This window comes from Theropithecus gelada, chromosome 16, assembly GCF_003255815.1.
Source record: "Theropithecus gelada isolate Dixy chromosome 16, Tgel_1.0, whole genome shotgun sequence".
Taxonomy (NCBI): Eukaryota; Metazoa; Chordata; class Mammalia; order Primates; family Cercopithecidae; genus Theropithecus; species Theropithecus gelada.
The window spans coordinates 37,205,795-37,219,725 of record NC_037684.1 but is presented as its reverse complement, the minus strand read 5'-3'; the positions used below and the strand labels follow the sequence as shown (position 1 = coordinate 37,219,725).

The window sequence follows — 13,931 nt, the reverse complement described above, 5'->3', positions numbered from 1 at the left end:
CCCCTCCACCATGTTGGCCAGGTTGGTCTCAAACTCCTAACCTCAAGTGATCTGCCCGCCTTGGCCTCCCAAAGTGCTAGGATTACAGACGTGAGCCACCGCGCCCAGCCTTGTCCTACCACTTTTCTGCCCTCACCACCTTCCCTTGGCAGGCAGAGCTTGGGGTCCTGCTAATACCGGGTGGTTCAGTGACATTAGATGGCATTGGTGGAAGGGAATGAGAAATGAACCCCCTCGGCCGGGCGCGGTGGCTCAAGCCTGTAATCCCAGCACTTTGGGAGGCCGAGACGGGCGGATCACGAGGTCAGGAGATCGAGGCCATCCTGGCTAACACGGTGAAACCCCGTCTCTACTAAGAAATACAAAAAACTAGCCGGGCGAGGTGGCGGGCGCCTGTAGTCCCAGCTACTCGGGAGGCTGAGGCCGGAGAATGGCGTGAACCCGGGAGGCGGAGCTTGCAGTGAGCTGAGATCTGGCCACTGCACTCCAGCCTGGGCTACAGAGCCAGACTCCATCTCAAATAAAAAAAAAAAAAAAAAGAGAAATGAACCCCCTCTAAAAGCATAACTTCACTGGGAAAAAGCACTCTACTGTCTGAGCAATTCATAAATGAATTTTGGGAATATAAAATGATGTCACAGATTAAAAGCAGACCATCCTGTGTTCTTCCCAGCTCCAGGAGCTTCTGCTTGGTGTGGGGGGGTAATGGTGGACAGAAAGGGAGTGTGGATTTATTAGAGATGGCTGCCATCTGGCTCTCTGTGTTCCCAAACCTCGTGTCGGCAGTACCACTCTTCCTAAGGTGCTCTTAGGATCAGACTTCGTTTTTGTAAGATTGCTCTTTGATAGAATGCCCTCTGTGTGGCAGGCACTGTGCTGGGCACTGGCACACGTTTATCCACTTACTCTTTCTGTGTTCAATAAGGTAGATCCAGATATCCTTCCACTTTATAGATTAGGAAGCAGGCTGGGAGAAGAGACTTGGCTTGTCCAGGAGCTGATGGTTATAAATAGCCTGTTTTGAAATCACATCTCTCTAACCTGGGCTGCACCGGGCCTTTCATGGGCCCCTTGTTCCATAAAAAAAAAAAATAACAATTGGCCAGGTGCGGTGGCTCACGCCTGTAATCCCAGGACTTTGGGAGGCTGAGGTGGGCGGATAAGGAGGTCAGGAGTTCCAGACTAGCCTGGCCAACATGGTGAAAGCGCGTCTCTACTAAAGATACAAAAAATTGGCTGGGCGTGGTGGCGCACGCCTGTAATCTCAGACTCGGGGAGTCTGAGGCAGGAGAATCGCTTGAACCCGGGAGGCGGAGGTTGCAGTGACCCGAGATCTTGCCATTGTACTCCAGCCTGGGTAATAGGGTGCGACTCTGTCTCAAAAAAAAAAAAAAAAAAAAAATTGGCCGAGCGCAGTGGCTCACACCTGTAATCCCAGCACTTTGGGAGGCCGAGGTGGGTGGATCATGAGGCCAGGAGATCGAGACCATCCTGGCTAACACGGTGAAACTCCTCTACTTAAAAAAAAAAAAAAAAAAAAAATTAGTCTGGCATGGTAGTGGGCGCCTGTAGTCCCAGCTACTCGGGAGGCTGAGGCAGGAGAATGGCATGAACCTGGGAGGCGGAATTTGCAGTGAGCTGAGATTGTGCTACTACACTCCAGCCTGGGGGATAGAGCGAGACTCCGTCTCAAAAAAAAAAAAGGAAAATAATAATAAAATTATATTTTACAACTGCATTGGTATAAAGACAAGTATAATCCATACTGGATTAAAATTAATTTTTAAACAAAACATTTTAGGGCTGGCTCATGTCTGTCTGTAATCCCAGAGCTTTGGGAAGCTGAAGCAGGAGGACTGCTTGAGACCAGGAGTTTGAGACTAGCCCGCGCAACATAGTGAGACCCTATCTCTTCAAAAAAAAAAAAGAAAAAACTAACTGGGCATTTTAGCATAGCTGTAGTTCCAGCTACTTGAGAAGCTGAGGTGGGAGGATTCCTTGAGCCCAGGAGTTCGAGGCTGCCATGAGCTATGATCATGCCACTATTCCAGTCTGGGTGACAGAGTTAGACACTGTTTCAAAAAAAAAAAAAAATTAATTAAAGTAAGTTTTTAAAAATTGCAACATTTTCCTCAACCCTGAATGTTCAGTTTTTTTCTTCTGATTTTCATGGAAATGGAAACATTTTTGTTTGTAAGCATTCGGAGCCCTCTGTTTTGTGGGAGAAAGGAGCTCAGTGTTTGACTTCAGGCTCTGCTGCTTCCTGGGTACCTAGTTCCTTGGTCCAAGCAGCCTGGATGCCCCGGGTCCCTGGGCTGCCTGGGCCAGGACAGCCACCCCAGGAGAAATGGAAATGCAGCCCCTGCGGCTTGTTGGCCCGCCTGTAATGCCTTCTCTCTCACACTTTGCTCAGGGCCTGGTGTCTTTGCATGCACCAGGGCTTAGTGCCATGCTGGTGCCGGCATGGGGAGGATGCAGGAGGACTGGCATGGGACGGGGAGCACCGCCTGGGAAGCCCCTTTCTGGGGCTACTGGGGTGCTGAGAAAGTACCCTAATAACTCACACCACACTTTGCTTTCTCCTTCATCACATGATAGGATGTTCTAGGGCAATTGAGCTGTTTTCCCCTTCACCCATCAAGAAGAGATATCGGCCTTTCCCCAGTCACAATCTTTCCTAACTCAATTCAGACCCTGCTGTTGATAAGGAGGGCTGTGGCCAGCCCAGGCTACCCACTTCCCAGCCTCCCCTGCTCCGCCTTCCGCCCCCGAGGCTGTGCACCATGTGCAGTGTCTGGTCCCCAATAATGAGATTAGTCCTGGTCGCCTTTTAATAAAAAGCAGTGGGTGTGGGGAGGGAGAGTGAAGCTTGGCTCAGTGAAGCTTTGCGGGCCATGCTGTCCTTAATGTGCTTATTCCATTAAGTGGAGTCTGGCTGCAGGTGGGGTGAGTGGGTGGGGACAAGGGTGACTCTCACAGCTCTAAGCTCCAGAAACTGCCAGAGATCTATCACTCTCATCCTGAGCTCTCACAGAGGAAGGCAAGTGACTGTGTGAGGGGCTACATGAGCCCCCTCTGGTTGCAGGGTTCTGGTCTGCAGGGCAGCGGAGCCCTTGGGGGTGGAGAGTGGCAACTTCCAGGCCTTGAAGCTGCTGCCCACAGTTCTGCTCTGAGAACACAGAGGGCCCAAGAACAGCCAGTGTCCCAGGGCTGCCCAGTGAGGAGGGAAGGGTGAGAGAGTATTCTTGCTGTCAAGACTGGGAAATGAGGGCCACGATTCAAAGGCTTGCTTCCTAGGGAGTAAATCTCACCCGATGTCCAGGTGTGCAAATGCAGCAGACACATTTGTGGGTGCGTCAGATTCTGTGCAGAGATATCAGAATGTCTATTCCTGTACACCCCCACCTCTGGCATGGGACACAGCCCTTCCCTGCACACAAATGGGTTGTCAATTACGTCCAATGAATGGCCTCCCGAGAGCCCTGTTGGGGAAGGGATTATCTGCTCATCTCCTGTAAAGCACAGAGTCACACTCAGAACCTATGGACTGCGATCCCCTGCAGGCCAGCCACGGGCTTTCCCGTCATCCTCACACTTAGACTTTGAAGCCTCGCCTTTGAATCGGAAGCAGGCCGCTGTCATTCCAGAGGCCCCTGTTCATCTCTGGCTTCCTTCCAGATGACCAGGGGCACCGGGTCCCTGGGCTGCCTGGGCCAGGACAGCCGCCTTAGGAGCAAATGGAAATGCAGCTTCCGTGGCTTGTTTGCCTTCCTGTAACCCCTTCCCTCTCACCTTCGGTCAGGGCCTGCTGTCTTGCACGCACCAGTGCTTAGTGCCATGGTGAAACCGAGGCGGGGAGGACGCAGGAGGACTGGCACAGGAGGGGGGGCACCGCCCCGGGAGCTTCCCCTGCGTCAAAGCAGCTTCCTCAGTGAGCTCCAACACAGATCCTTGCTGACTTCAGTCTGAAAGCCTGACAGTGCCACCCTAGTTCCTGGGCCTTGGAAAGGCCAAAGCCACGAGCAGGCAGCCACTGTTTCATAGGAGAGCTAGAGACGCTGTTGCCCACAGACATCAAAGCAGGGGTGCTGTCTTCTGTGTGCACATTGGCACGGGTCTTGGAGGCCCAGATTAGCTCCTGGCTTGAACTTATATCACCCTTACCTGAAAATCTGCGTCTGCACCGCTCATCTGCACGCCCCTTGAGGGCAGGGACCAGGCCCCCTCTGTGTGGCCCCAGCACTTGGCCGAGTGCAGGCGCGTGCGGGTCGAGTTGAGCTGCTATTTGCTGATGGGAATTTGGGGGCATGTCAAACTGGGGCAATACTCCTGTTAAACTGGGCCTGTCAAACTGGGGCAATGCTCCTGTTATCCACACAGTGTCATTTAAGGGTGACATGAGAGATGGCATGAAGTACCCAGCATAGGGCAGGTGCTTACAGGCTGTGGGGTCCCCACCCTACTGACACACCAAGCACACGTCTGCCCTGCCATGGTGGGGAGCAAACAACTTTAGGGTTCCGACTCCCCGGGAGGCCAGGCCGGGCATTTCACTGTAGGATGTTGAAGCCACAGGCAGTCGTCACTGCGAGAAGAGAGCCTGGCTCTAAGGTCCGCTGTCTCCTGGGCAGCCTGGTGGGAAGGAAGGAGTTGGCAGCGGCCCCTCACTCTGCCGGCCTCTCCTGCCCTTTGTACTCCATGAGGCGCGAGGAAGTTGCCAGGTCTCCCAGCAGAGGGAGGGGTGATGTCCCCTCTGTTCTTCCTAATTTGTTGCTAATCAGATTCTGCTTGCAGCCGGGCTCTCTGGGGATGAATCTAATAAAGGAGGCGGCGACCTGGAGAGGACAGACGACAAGTGACCGGGGGGGACAGCACTTCTTTTAGTACATTTTCCTGTTAGACTCAGAGTATTAGAGACCCAAGGATTCCCAAGGAGGATCGAGAGCATCCCTGCCTTTGAGGAGCAGACAGGACACTGCCAGGGTAAGGAGGCTCCGGGAGAGCCTGGGGACAAAGTGGTCTGCCCACCGTGGTGTCTGGGGAGTGGAGGCAGGGGTGTGGGGTCCGCAGCAGCAAGCCAGGCTAGACCGTGTCCTTGGATTCTGTGAGCCCAGGCGTCTCCCCTAGAGGGCCTAGTAGGAACAGTGGGGGCTGCAGATGGAAACGGGCAGGATCATGCCAGGCAGCTGGCATTTCACTGGCACTCGGGGCCTCTTGCGCAGGGGACAGCATGACCTTGGGAGCTGGCTTTGTCCCTGGTGCATCTGTCACATTGAAGAGGGAGAAGCTGCAGGCCCTGACTTGGGTGTGGCAGTGAGGATGCTCAGGAGGGAAGTGAGGGGAGGGGCCCCAGCATGCGGCGACCTGGGCAGCCTTCTGTGGAGGAGCTGAGGTGTCACCTGGGCCTGGAAGAAGGGCAGCCCCACTAGCTAGTGGGGAGGGCATGAGAGAACTTGGTGACGACGGGAGAGGAGGTGACTTGGAATGAGCTGAGTTTGAAGCATCTGTGGGATGTCCAGGTAGAGATGAATAGTGAACTGTCAGAAATGGGGCTTGAATTTGGGGTGGTGGGGACAGAACTGATACCCCTGTAGGTGACAGATAAAGACAGAGGCAGGAGTTCCAAAAACAGGATTTATTGTTGGCTGGGGCTTCTGGAATCCTGTATTCCCGTCCACCCTGGGAATGTGGACTGGGGCTGTGTTTCTGGGAGATGATGTGACGGAATATGTCAGAAATCTAAAACAGAACCTAGCCCTTGTTTCAGGATTCCCTGCAGAGAAGTTTGCAAACATGGCCACATCCTGTTGTTTATTTGGTGGAAAACTGAAAGCTAGCTAAATACTGAGCAATGGGAACTAGTTGGCTAAAAAATGGCCGTGCAATGCAAGAGTGTGAGGTTACGAAAATGATGATGTGGGCGCATATCCATTGACACAAACATCCATGTGTGCTACGCCCTCAGTTAAAAAGCAGGTTAGAACATGGCACGATCCTGCTTCTATAAAAGGATTCATATGTGTTTTTTAGGAAGAAGTTGTGTGAGGATATAGATCAAGTGCTGATGGCCTGTCATTTTACTTTTTTTGCTGATCCATATTCTGTGGTGTGTGTGGATTATTAACACACACACATCCTTTTTTTAATCAGAAAAAAATTCTTTTTTTGAGACAGAGTCTCATTGTGTCACCCAGGCTGGAATGCAGTGGTACAATCTTGGCCCACTGCAAACTCTGCCTCCCCGGCTCAAGGGATTCTAGTGCCTCAGCCTCCCGAGTAGCTGGGATTACAGGTGTGAGCCACCATGCCCGGCTAATTTTTGTAGTTTTAGTAGAGATGGGGTTTCACCATGTTGTGGCTGGTCTTGAACTCCTGGCCTCAGGTGATCCACTTGCCTTGGCCTCCCCAGGTGCTGATTATAGGTGTGAGCCACCGAGCCTGGCCCACACACCCCCTCCCCTTTAATGGTGGAGTTGCCAACAGTTGTCTGATGTGGTGAGAGAACTGGAGAGCAGAGAAGGAGCCCATCCCTGGGAGGGACTGAAAACCAGCTCCTGGGCACTGCAGGGCAGAGCGTGTGCCGGGTATGAAGGGGGTCAGTGGTCCTGTGCTGGCCACTGTCCCCCTAGTTCTGATACAGTTGCTGCCAGGAGAGGCTGGACTGTCGAGGGGCCAGTGGGGAACCGTCCGGGGCGGGTGGGGGGCAGCAGCAGTGCTCTGGGGTCTGCTTGTGGTGGCCATGGTGGTGGCCATGGTGGTGGCAGTTGCAGTGGCAACTGTGGGCCATGGCGGCACTTTTCCGTGGCGCACAGGCCGCTGTCAGGTGAAGGGAGAGCAGGTGAGGCCATGCTTGTTCTCCTTCTGCCGCCTCTCCTCCCATCCCCAGCTGCTGGGTGCTCTCCTGCCTGGACGAGGCTGTGCAGGCACTGGGCACTCCCTTGGGCTCCTAGCAGGGCCTTCTCATTCCTGTTTCCCTAGGAACCACCCGCTCTCCTTTCCTCCTGGAGGGTCACGTGGGGCGGAGCACCTGGGACAGCCGTGCTGCGCTCTACCCAGCCCCCTCATAGGCCTTGTTTCTGGGGGCCTTCAGTTTTGGAAACCTCACCTGAGCGCCCCTCTAGAGTGCGGATCCTCCCCGCCCCCTGCTTGGAGGGGAAGCGCCCTTTCCCTGTATGCTGACAGGTGCCTGTGTGTAGCAGAGTCAGAGCACTTCTATTCTGCAGGCGCGATGGGGGGGTGGGGGTTTGGGGGAGCGGGGCTGGCTCTCCTGGGTGTGGGGTGGGGAAGCCTCCTCATCGCCAGCTTGGAGTTAAAAACCGGGCTAGGCTCAAGCGTGTAATCCCAGCACTTTGGGAGGCCGAGACGGGCGGATCACGAAGTCAGGAGATTGAGACCATCCTGGCTAACCCGGTGAAACCCCGTATCTACTAAAAAAATACAAAAAACCAGCCGGGTGAGGTGGTGGGCGCCTGTAGTCCCAGCTACTCGGGAGGCTGAGGCAGGAGAATGGCGTAAACCCGGGAGGCGGAGCTTGCAGTGAGCTGAGATCCGGCCACTGCATTCCAGCCCGGGAGATAGAGCGAGACTCCGTCTCAAAAAAAAAAAAAAAAACCGGGCTAGGGGAGGGAGACTTCCCATTTCTCCCCAGATGTATTTCATGATGCGTCTGGAGAAAAGGTGTGACCAGTCCCTTCCTTCCCTTCAAGGAGCGCGCTCGCCTGTGTAACTCACCTGTAAAGCCCACCCAGGGAAGGCCAGGGCCTCATGAAACAGAAAAGAAAGCCAGGCACTGGGCCCTTGCGCTCACTAGAACTTGGGGTGTCTTTCCTTGCCCCTTCACCGCATATGGAACTCCTGGTGTCGTGTCCCAGGTCACGCCTATCCCTGTGGGGAGGCTGGGCCCCCCCTCAGCCACTCCTGAGACTTGGGACCTCTGCCCGTGGACGATGGGTGGGAAGGAGCTTGGGGGTGGGAGAGCGAGGGCTGCTTCCAGCAGGAGCCTGGGGTGAGGGTGGCGGGGCACCATGGGGGTAGCTGTGCCGCATCTCAGGGCGGTGTAGTGCACATCTTGCAGGGGGACATGTGTATCTCAGGGGGGCTGCTCGCATCGGGGTGCCGTGTGCATCTCGGGGGGGCTGCATGCATCTAGGGGGACTTGCGCATCTCGGGGTGCTGTGCGCATCTAGCGGGGGTGGCTGTGCGCATCTAGCGGGGGTGGCTGTGCGCATCTGGAGGGGGCTGTGCGCAACCTGGGAGGGTGTTGCGCGCAGCTAGCTGGGGTGGCTGTGTGCATTTCGGGGGGCGCTGTGTGCATTTCAGGGGGGCTGTAGGTATCTGGGGGGACCGTGCTCATCTCCGGGGGCAGCTGTGCGCATCTCGTGGGGGGGGAGCTGTGCGCATCTTGGGGGTGTGCACATCTCGGGGGGCCTGTGCGCATCTTGGGGGCTGTGCACATCTGCGGGGGCTGTGTGCATCTCAAGGGCTCTGTGCACATCTCGTGGTGCTGTGTGCTGCTCCTCTGAGCTTTGCTCTTTCTTGCAGCGTTTGCCTCAGCATGGAGGGCGGGGCCGCGGCATCCACCCCCGCAGCGCTGCCTTACTACGTGGCCTTCTCCCAGCTGCTGGGCCTGACCTTGGTGGCCATGACTGGCGCTTGGCTCGGGCTGTACCGAGGCGGCATTGCCTGGGAGAGCGACCTGCAGTTCAACGCGCACCCCCTCTGCATGGTCATAGGCCTCGTCTTCCTGCAGGGAGATGGTGAGTCCCGTGGGCCGCGCCTCTCCGCCCGGGCTTGTGGGGGTCCCTGAGAGGCAGTTTGCAGGGGTCTTGTCACCCCTGCGGTCTCTTCTGGTTGGACAAATCTAAGATTCTAGAAAAGACAGACAGAAGCTGGTTCAGAGCCTGGGGAGATGGAATCCAAACCCAGGCTCTGAGGTTGGTGGGTGGCAGCTCCTCTCCAGCCTGGCCCAGCATTTTCACCTCGTTTCCACACACAGCGTCCAAGGCAGGCGCTTCATGCTGCAGAGGGAAAGGAATGGGGCCCTGAACCAGGCCCTGCTGCAGGGGTGGTTTGAACTGAGGGAAAAAAAGTAAGCACGTGTGAGAGTTTGTATGCGTGTGTGCGCACGCGCCTATGTGTTGTTAGTCTTGGACTTGGCAGAGCTAGAGGCCTCCCCCTGGGGCAGGAGCAAGGCAGTGCTTGGCCTCCACCTGCCTCCAGGCCAGGTATCCTGGAAGCCGAATCTGCATCTGGTTGACCGGCTCTTCCTAGAGGTGGTCCTGGTGACAGCCACCCCTGAGCAGCAGAAAGCTAAGAGGCGTTCCTCACGTGACCTGGCCTTGCCCACCTCTTCTGGAAGTGGGAGATCAGGCTGGGATCACAAGGTTCTGCTTGGGAGCCAGAGTGGGATGATCTGCCCAGGCTTACGTGGGGGCCTGTGTGAGGAGCCACGTGGCTAACAGGTCAACTCAGGCTGCTTGTTGCCTCAGTGTGACCAACAGTGGACCTCAAACACAGCCTGGAATTTGCAGGACACCTGACAAGAAGATGGGTGGGGTGGGGTGTCTGCTGGGCCGGGCGGCTCCTTTAGGTGGGGACGAGGGCAGAGGCGCTGCCTTCACTGCCTCTCCTGGTGGTGGGGACTGTGGTACAGTCTCCTGCCCTGCCCTCTTTGAGTGTGCACAGTTGGGGGAGGTTGGAGGGTGGGGGAGGAGTGTTAAGGTGCACATAGCCTTAGGTGCCCTCAGAGGCGGCCAGGAGCTGCCCAGGGTCCCCAGGGAACCTGGCTTTCTCCTCCGGTTCCTGCAGCTAGGCTCCTGCTGCAAGCTGTCAGCTCACCTCACCTCGCCACCAAGGTGCCTCCTTGCTGCGGGGGCAGGAGGCCTCACTGCAGGCGGATGCACTCACGTTCCCTCTCTCACCTCTCACAGCCCTACTGGTTTACCGTGTCTTCAGAAATGAAGCCAAACGCACCACCAAGGTCCTGCATGGGCTGCTGCACATCTTTGCGCTCGTCATCGCCCTGGTTGGTGAGTTCCTGGGCGCAGCTTTCCCCGCCCCCTGCCTGTCTCTTCAGGTATGGCAAACAGCCGCTTTACCTGCTCTGTTCCCTCCCCAGAGCCGTGATGGGCCCGCCCCCATCCCAAACATCCCCTGCAGGGCCACTGGGTGCTGGCAGCCATTGAACTGGTACTAAAGCCCAGAAGTCCCTGCTGGCTGGTTCCTTGGGTTGTCTTATCCCTTCCTTTTCCACGTCCAACCCTGTCCTCACATGACCTATCTCTGGCCCAGGCTTGGTCGCGGTGTTCGACTACCACAGGAAGAAGGGCTACGCTGACCTGTACAGCCTGCACAGCTGGTGCGGGATCCTTGTCTTTGTCCTGTGCTTTGTGCAGGTGAGTCCTTCCAGCACCCAGGGCCTGTGGCCACCTACCAGGGAGGTGGGAGGGGCAGGGGAGCTGGGCTGAAACGTGCCTCATGGAAGGGCCTGTTTTCTGGGGTGCGTGCAGGTGAGAGAGCTGTCTTCCCAGGCCTGTGTGGGTGCAAAGCTAGGATTGGCGGCCAAGGGTGCCCAGCTCCCAGGCGCCCCATGGCTGACTCAGCGTGTTTGGCCACAAGCCCAGCTTTCCGAATCTGCGAGTGTGCCAAGGCCTCAAGTGCTGGGGGACGGGTCCCTTGTCCCTAAGCACTTAGTACTCCTCCCACCACCGTGCTGAGGAGGGAGGAAACCAGGCAGGGCTGAGGGGCTCGCAGTCGCCATGTGGGCGCGTGGGCGTGGGCCTGGGCTGACCTCGGCTGCTGGGGTTGCCGGCCGCCCTGTCCCAGAGCCACCTTCTTTCCTCCTAGTGGCTGGTGGGCTTCAGCTTCTTCCTGTTCCCCGGAGCTCCGTTCTCCCTGCGGAGCCGCTACCGGCCACAGCACATCTTCTTTGGTGCCACCATCTTTCTGCTTTCCGTGGGCACCGCCCTGCTGGGCCTGAAGGAGGCACTGCTGTTCAACCTCGGGTGAGTGTCCTGGGTGGGAGGGGGCAGGCCTGGGCCACCCCTGCACAGACCTCACCCTGCCCTCGGCTTCCCCAGCTGTGGCTTCCTGAGCCGTCTCTTGCGGCCTCACAACTGGTGGCTGTAGTTATGCTTGCTAAGAACTGGGTGCATGGGGCTTGGCTTTGGTTAGCTTTCTTGATTTTATCCTTTCCAAGAAACTTCTGGGCTATGGGCACCCTATTTATTCCCATCACGTAGCAGGATCTGCAGGAGAACTGCTTAGAACTAGAGTATTGATACAGATTTTTACATTAGAGATTGCCGGTTTTACATTAGAGATTGCTGGAGATTGCTGGTTGGGGGTGGGGGGTGGTCGTTCTCTTTGGGTAGGGTAGGGAGGCAGGGGCTGGTGCTGGAATCCCTATGACATCTTTAAGGCCCAGGATACGGGCATTTGGCCTGTGACCTCTTGGGCAGCTTCTCCCTTCCTCTCACCCCTGCAGGGACAAGTACAGTGCGTTTGAGCCCGAGGGCGTCCTGGCCAATGTGCTGGGCCTGCTGCTGGCCTGCTTCGGTGGGGCGGTGCTCTATATCTTGACCCGGGCTGACTGGAAGCGGCCTTCCCAGGCTGAAGAGCAGGCCCTCTCCATGGACTTCAAGACGCTGACGGAGGGAGACAGCCCCGGCTCCCAGTGATGCACTGGGCCAGCCCTGGGGGTTCACGGGGTGTCTTCTTGCCTGCTCCTGTTAAGGCATCTTCAGGATTGCAGGCTCCGGAGAGTGGCTCTGGCAGCAGGCGGGTGGGTGGGCGCAGCTGCGTCTATTTGAGTGCTGCTTTCTGGGGTCAGGTCTCTGCCTCCTCTGCTTCTCCTTTCTCTGCTGCTATAGACCAGTTCATTGTGTGTAGCTCCCGTGTCTCTGTTGCCCCCTTCAGTGCAGAAGGCTTTGGGTAGGACTTCGGGTGGTCAGTCCTGGTCTCAGAGCACAGGTCTTTAAAGAAGCGAGACAGGAGGACCCACCCTCCCGGCAGCAGATGCCTGGGGCAAGGCCAGGGGAAACTGGGGGGGCCTCAGGGACAGGCCTGGAAAGGCCACGATGGCTGCTGAATTCAAACAAAGAGTCCTTCCAGCCCAAATAACACGTGGCACGAATGGGCCCAGCCTTTGGCAGAGGAGCAATGATATGATGTGTAAAGTATGTTGATGGTGAGAGCAAGGTTCCCCAGGAGAGGGGAGGGACTGGCCCCTGGGAAGCTCTGAGTGAGGCTGTGGCCCAGCTGTAGTCCTGACCTTCCTCTTCTTTAATCCTCTAGCCCTAGGACGGCTTTGGTGGAGAGGGGATAGAAGCCCATGACTTCAGACAGACTTTCTCCTGGCAGATGGAGGCAGGCCTTCTCCCGGGCTGCTCCAGACATGGGAGTTGGGAATAGGGGGCACCTTGCAGCCCCTTCCTGCTGGGGCTCCCTCCTTGCAGCACCCCCCTTGCAGCTCAGCTCTGGTTTCCTTTCCCAGGCTCACCCAGGCTCTGCTCAGGCTGGGAGGCAGAGAGCACAAACCGTAGAATTTTTTAAATGAAAAACCGCTGCTTCTGGCTGTGGCTGGGGCCCCTGGGGCTGCTGGAGCTGCTGCCTCTGTTCTGGAGGACGAGGCTTCTCCTCCTTCCCTGGTGCCCGTCTCTCCAGGAAGTCAGGACTGAGGCAGAACCAGGTCATCCCCTGTGGCATCTCCACATCACTGTAGCCGTATAGAGTGTCATGTTAGCTGAGTCACCATTTGGCTTTGGCCCGGAAATAGTGTGAGTAAAACATTGATCAAGATCATCCTGACGAACACAGTGAAACCCCATCTCTACTAAAAATGCAAAAAATTAGTTGGGCATGGTGACGGGCGCCTGTAGTCCCAGCTACTTGGGAGGCTGAGGCAGGAGAAGGGCGTGAACCCGGGAAGTGGAACTTGCAGTGAGCCGAGATCATACCATTGCACTCCAGCCTGGGCGACAGGCTCAAAAAAAAAAAAAAAAAAAGAACATTGATCATGTGCTTCTTGGATCTGGTGACTTGGTGACTGTTCTCTCCCTGTTTTCCTTGTTTTTGGGGGTTTGAGGAGCATGACTTAGCTTGAGACAGACACAGTGTACTTCAGTGAAGAACTTAATACAATTTCCAAACCTGATGACCTTAGAGAAAGGGGCCAGTGTTCTCTAATGCTCGCATTTCCCGTAGTTGGCTTTTGCTGTGGCTCCTGCCTCAGGCAATGTCATTTCTGAGAGCAGGTGGTTGTAGTCCAGGCCCCTCCCCAGCAGGGGCTGCCCAGGCTCCTTCCAGCCCCTTTCCCCACCTCCTCTCAGCCTGCCTGGATGACAGTGTTCGCCTCCTGTTTAGACTGTACACTCTTCAGGGGCAGGGGCACCGTCAGTTCTTTCATGAGCTGGCACGCACATGTATAGTGAAATGTTTACGTTTGGGAAGACTCCGCCTTAGACAAACTACCAAAGTACAATCGTGTCTCTCCCTAGCCAGAATGCTACAGAGAGAAATGGAACCTCAGATTAGCAACAAAAGTCTGTAAACTGGTCTGTTTGCCAAAGTGAACACTGGATGACTAAGGAACCGAAGAAGGCCCCCAGAAGCAGATTTGTGGTGGGTTATTTTATTTTGCCTGTGGCCAATCTTCTGTGAAATACAATGTGCTGTTGGTGCAACAGATGATTCAATAAATGTCTACAGCAGACCTCTCGCCTGTTATTTTCCTTTAATGTGGTAATAAAAGGAGCCAGAGCTTTTAGCAGCCAGAAACATGACGTTAGCTCTAGGCCTGAGAGAAACTGAATATCCACAGGCTGGGCACAGAAGGTAAAGTGATTAGTGATATTGATCATGGCCTAGGGTCTGGAAAGGCCCAGCGGTTGTCCAGTCTCCACCCAGCAGAGGCAGTGTTTCTATGTAGTTAG

At 56.0% G+C, this 13,931-nt stretch overlaps 1 protein-coding gene across 8 annotated transcripts in view; it reads left to right on the top strand.

The window, feature by feature from the left end:
• Positions 1–13,711, top strand: part of LOC112608946 (cytochrome b561) — a 15,302-nt gene extending 1,591 nt beyond the window's left edge. For 3 of the 8 annotated variants that reach the window (XM_025361095.1, XM_025361098.1, XM_025361097.1), the window contains exons 2-6: positions 8,542–8,756; positions 9,930–10,028; positions 10,291–10,394; positions 10,846–11,003; positions 11,486–13,711. In XM_025361095.1, coding sequence (XP_025216880.1) covers positions 8,555–8,756; positions 9,930–10,028; positions 10,291–10,394; positions 10,846–11,003; positions 11,486–11,678 — 756 coding nt within the window. In that variant the 5' untranslated portion in view covers positions 8,542–8,554 and the 3' untranslated portion in view covers positions 11,679–13,711. Of the gene's footprint in view, positions 1–4,774; positions 4,984–5,505; positions 5,520–7,815; positions 7,969–8,541; positions 8,757–9,929; positions 10,029–10,290; positions 10,395–10,845; positions 11,004–11,485 lie in introns of those variants that run through there. The other 5 variants (XM_025361096.1, XM_025361094.1, XM_025361099.1 and 2 more) reach the window with 5 other exon arrangements.
• The last annotated feature ends 220 nt before the right edge of the window (positions 13,712–13,931 follow it).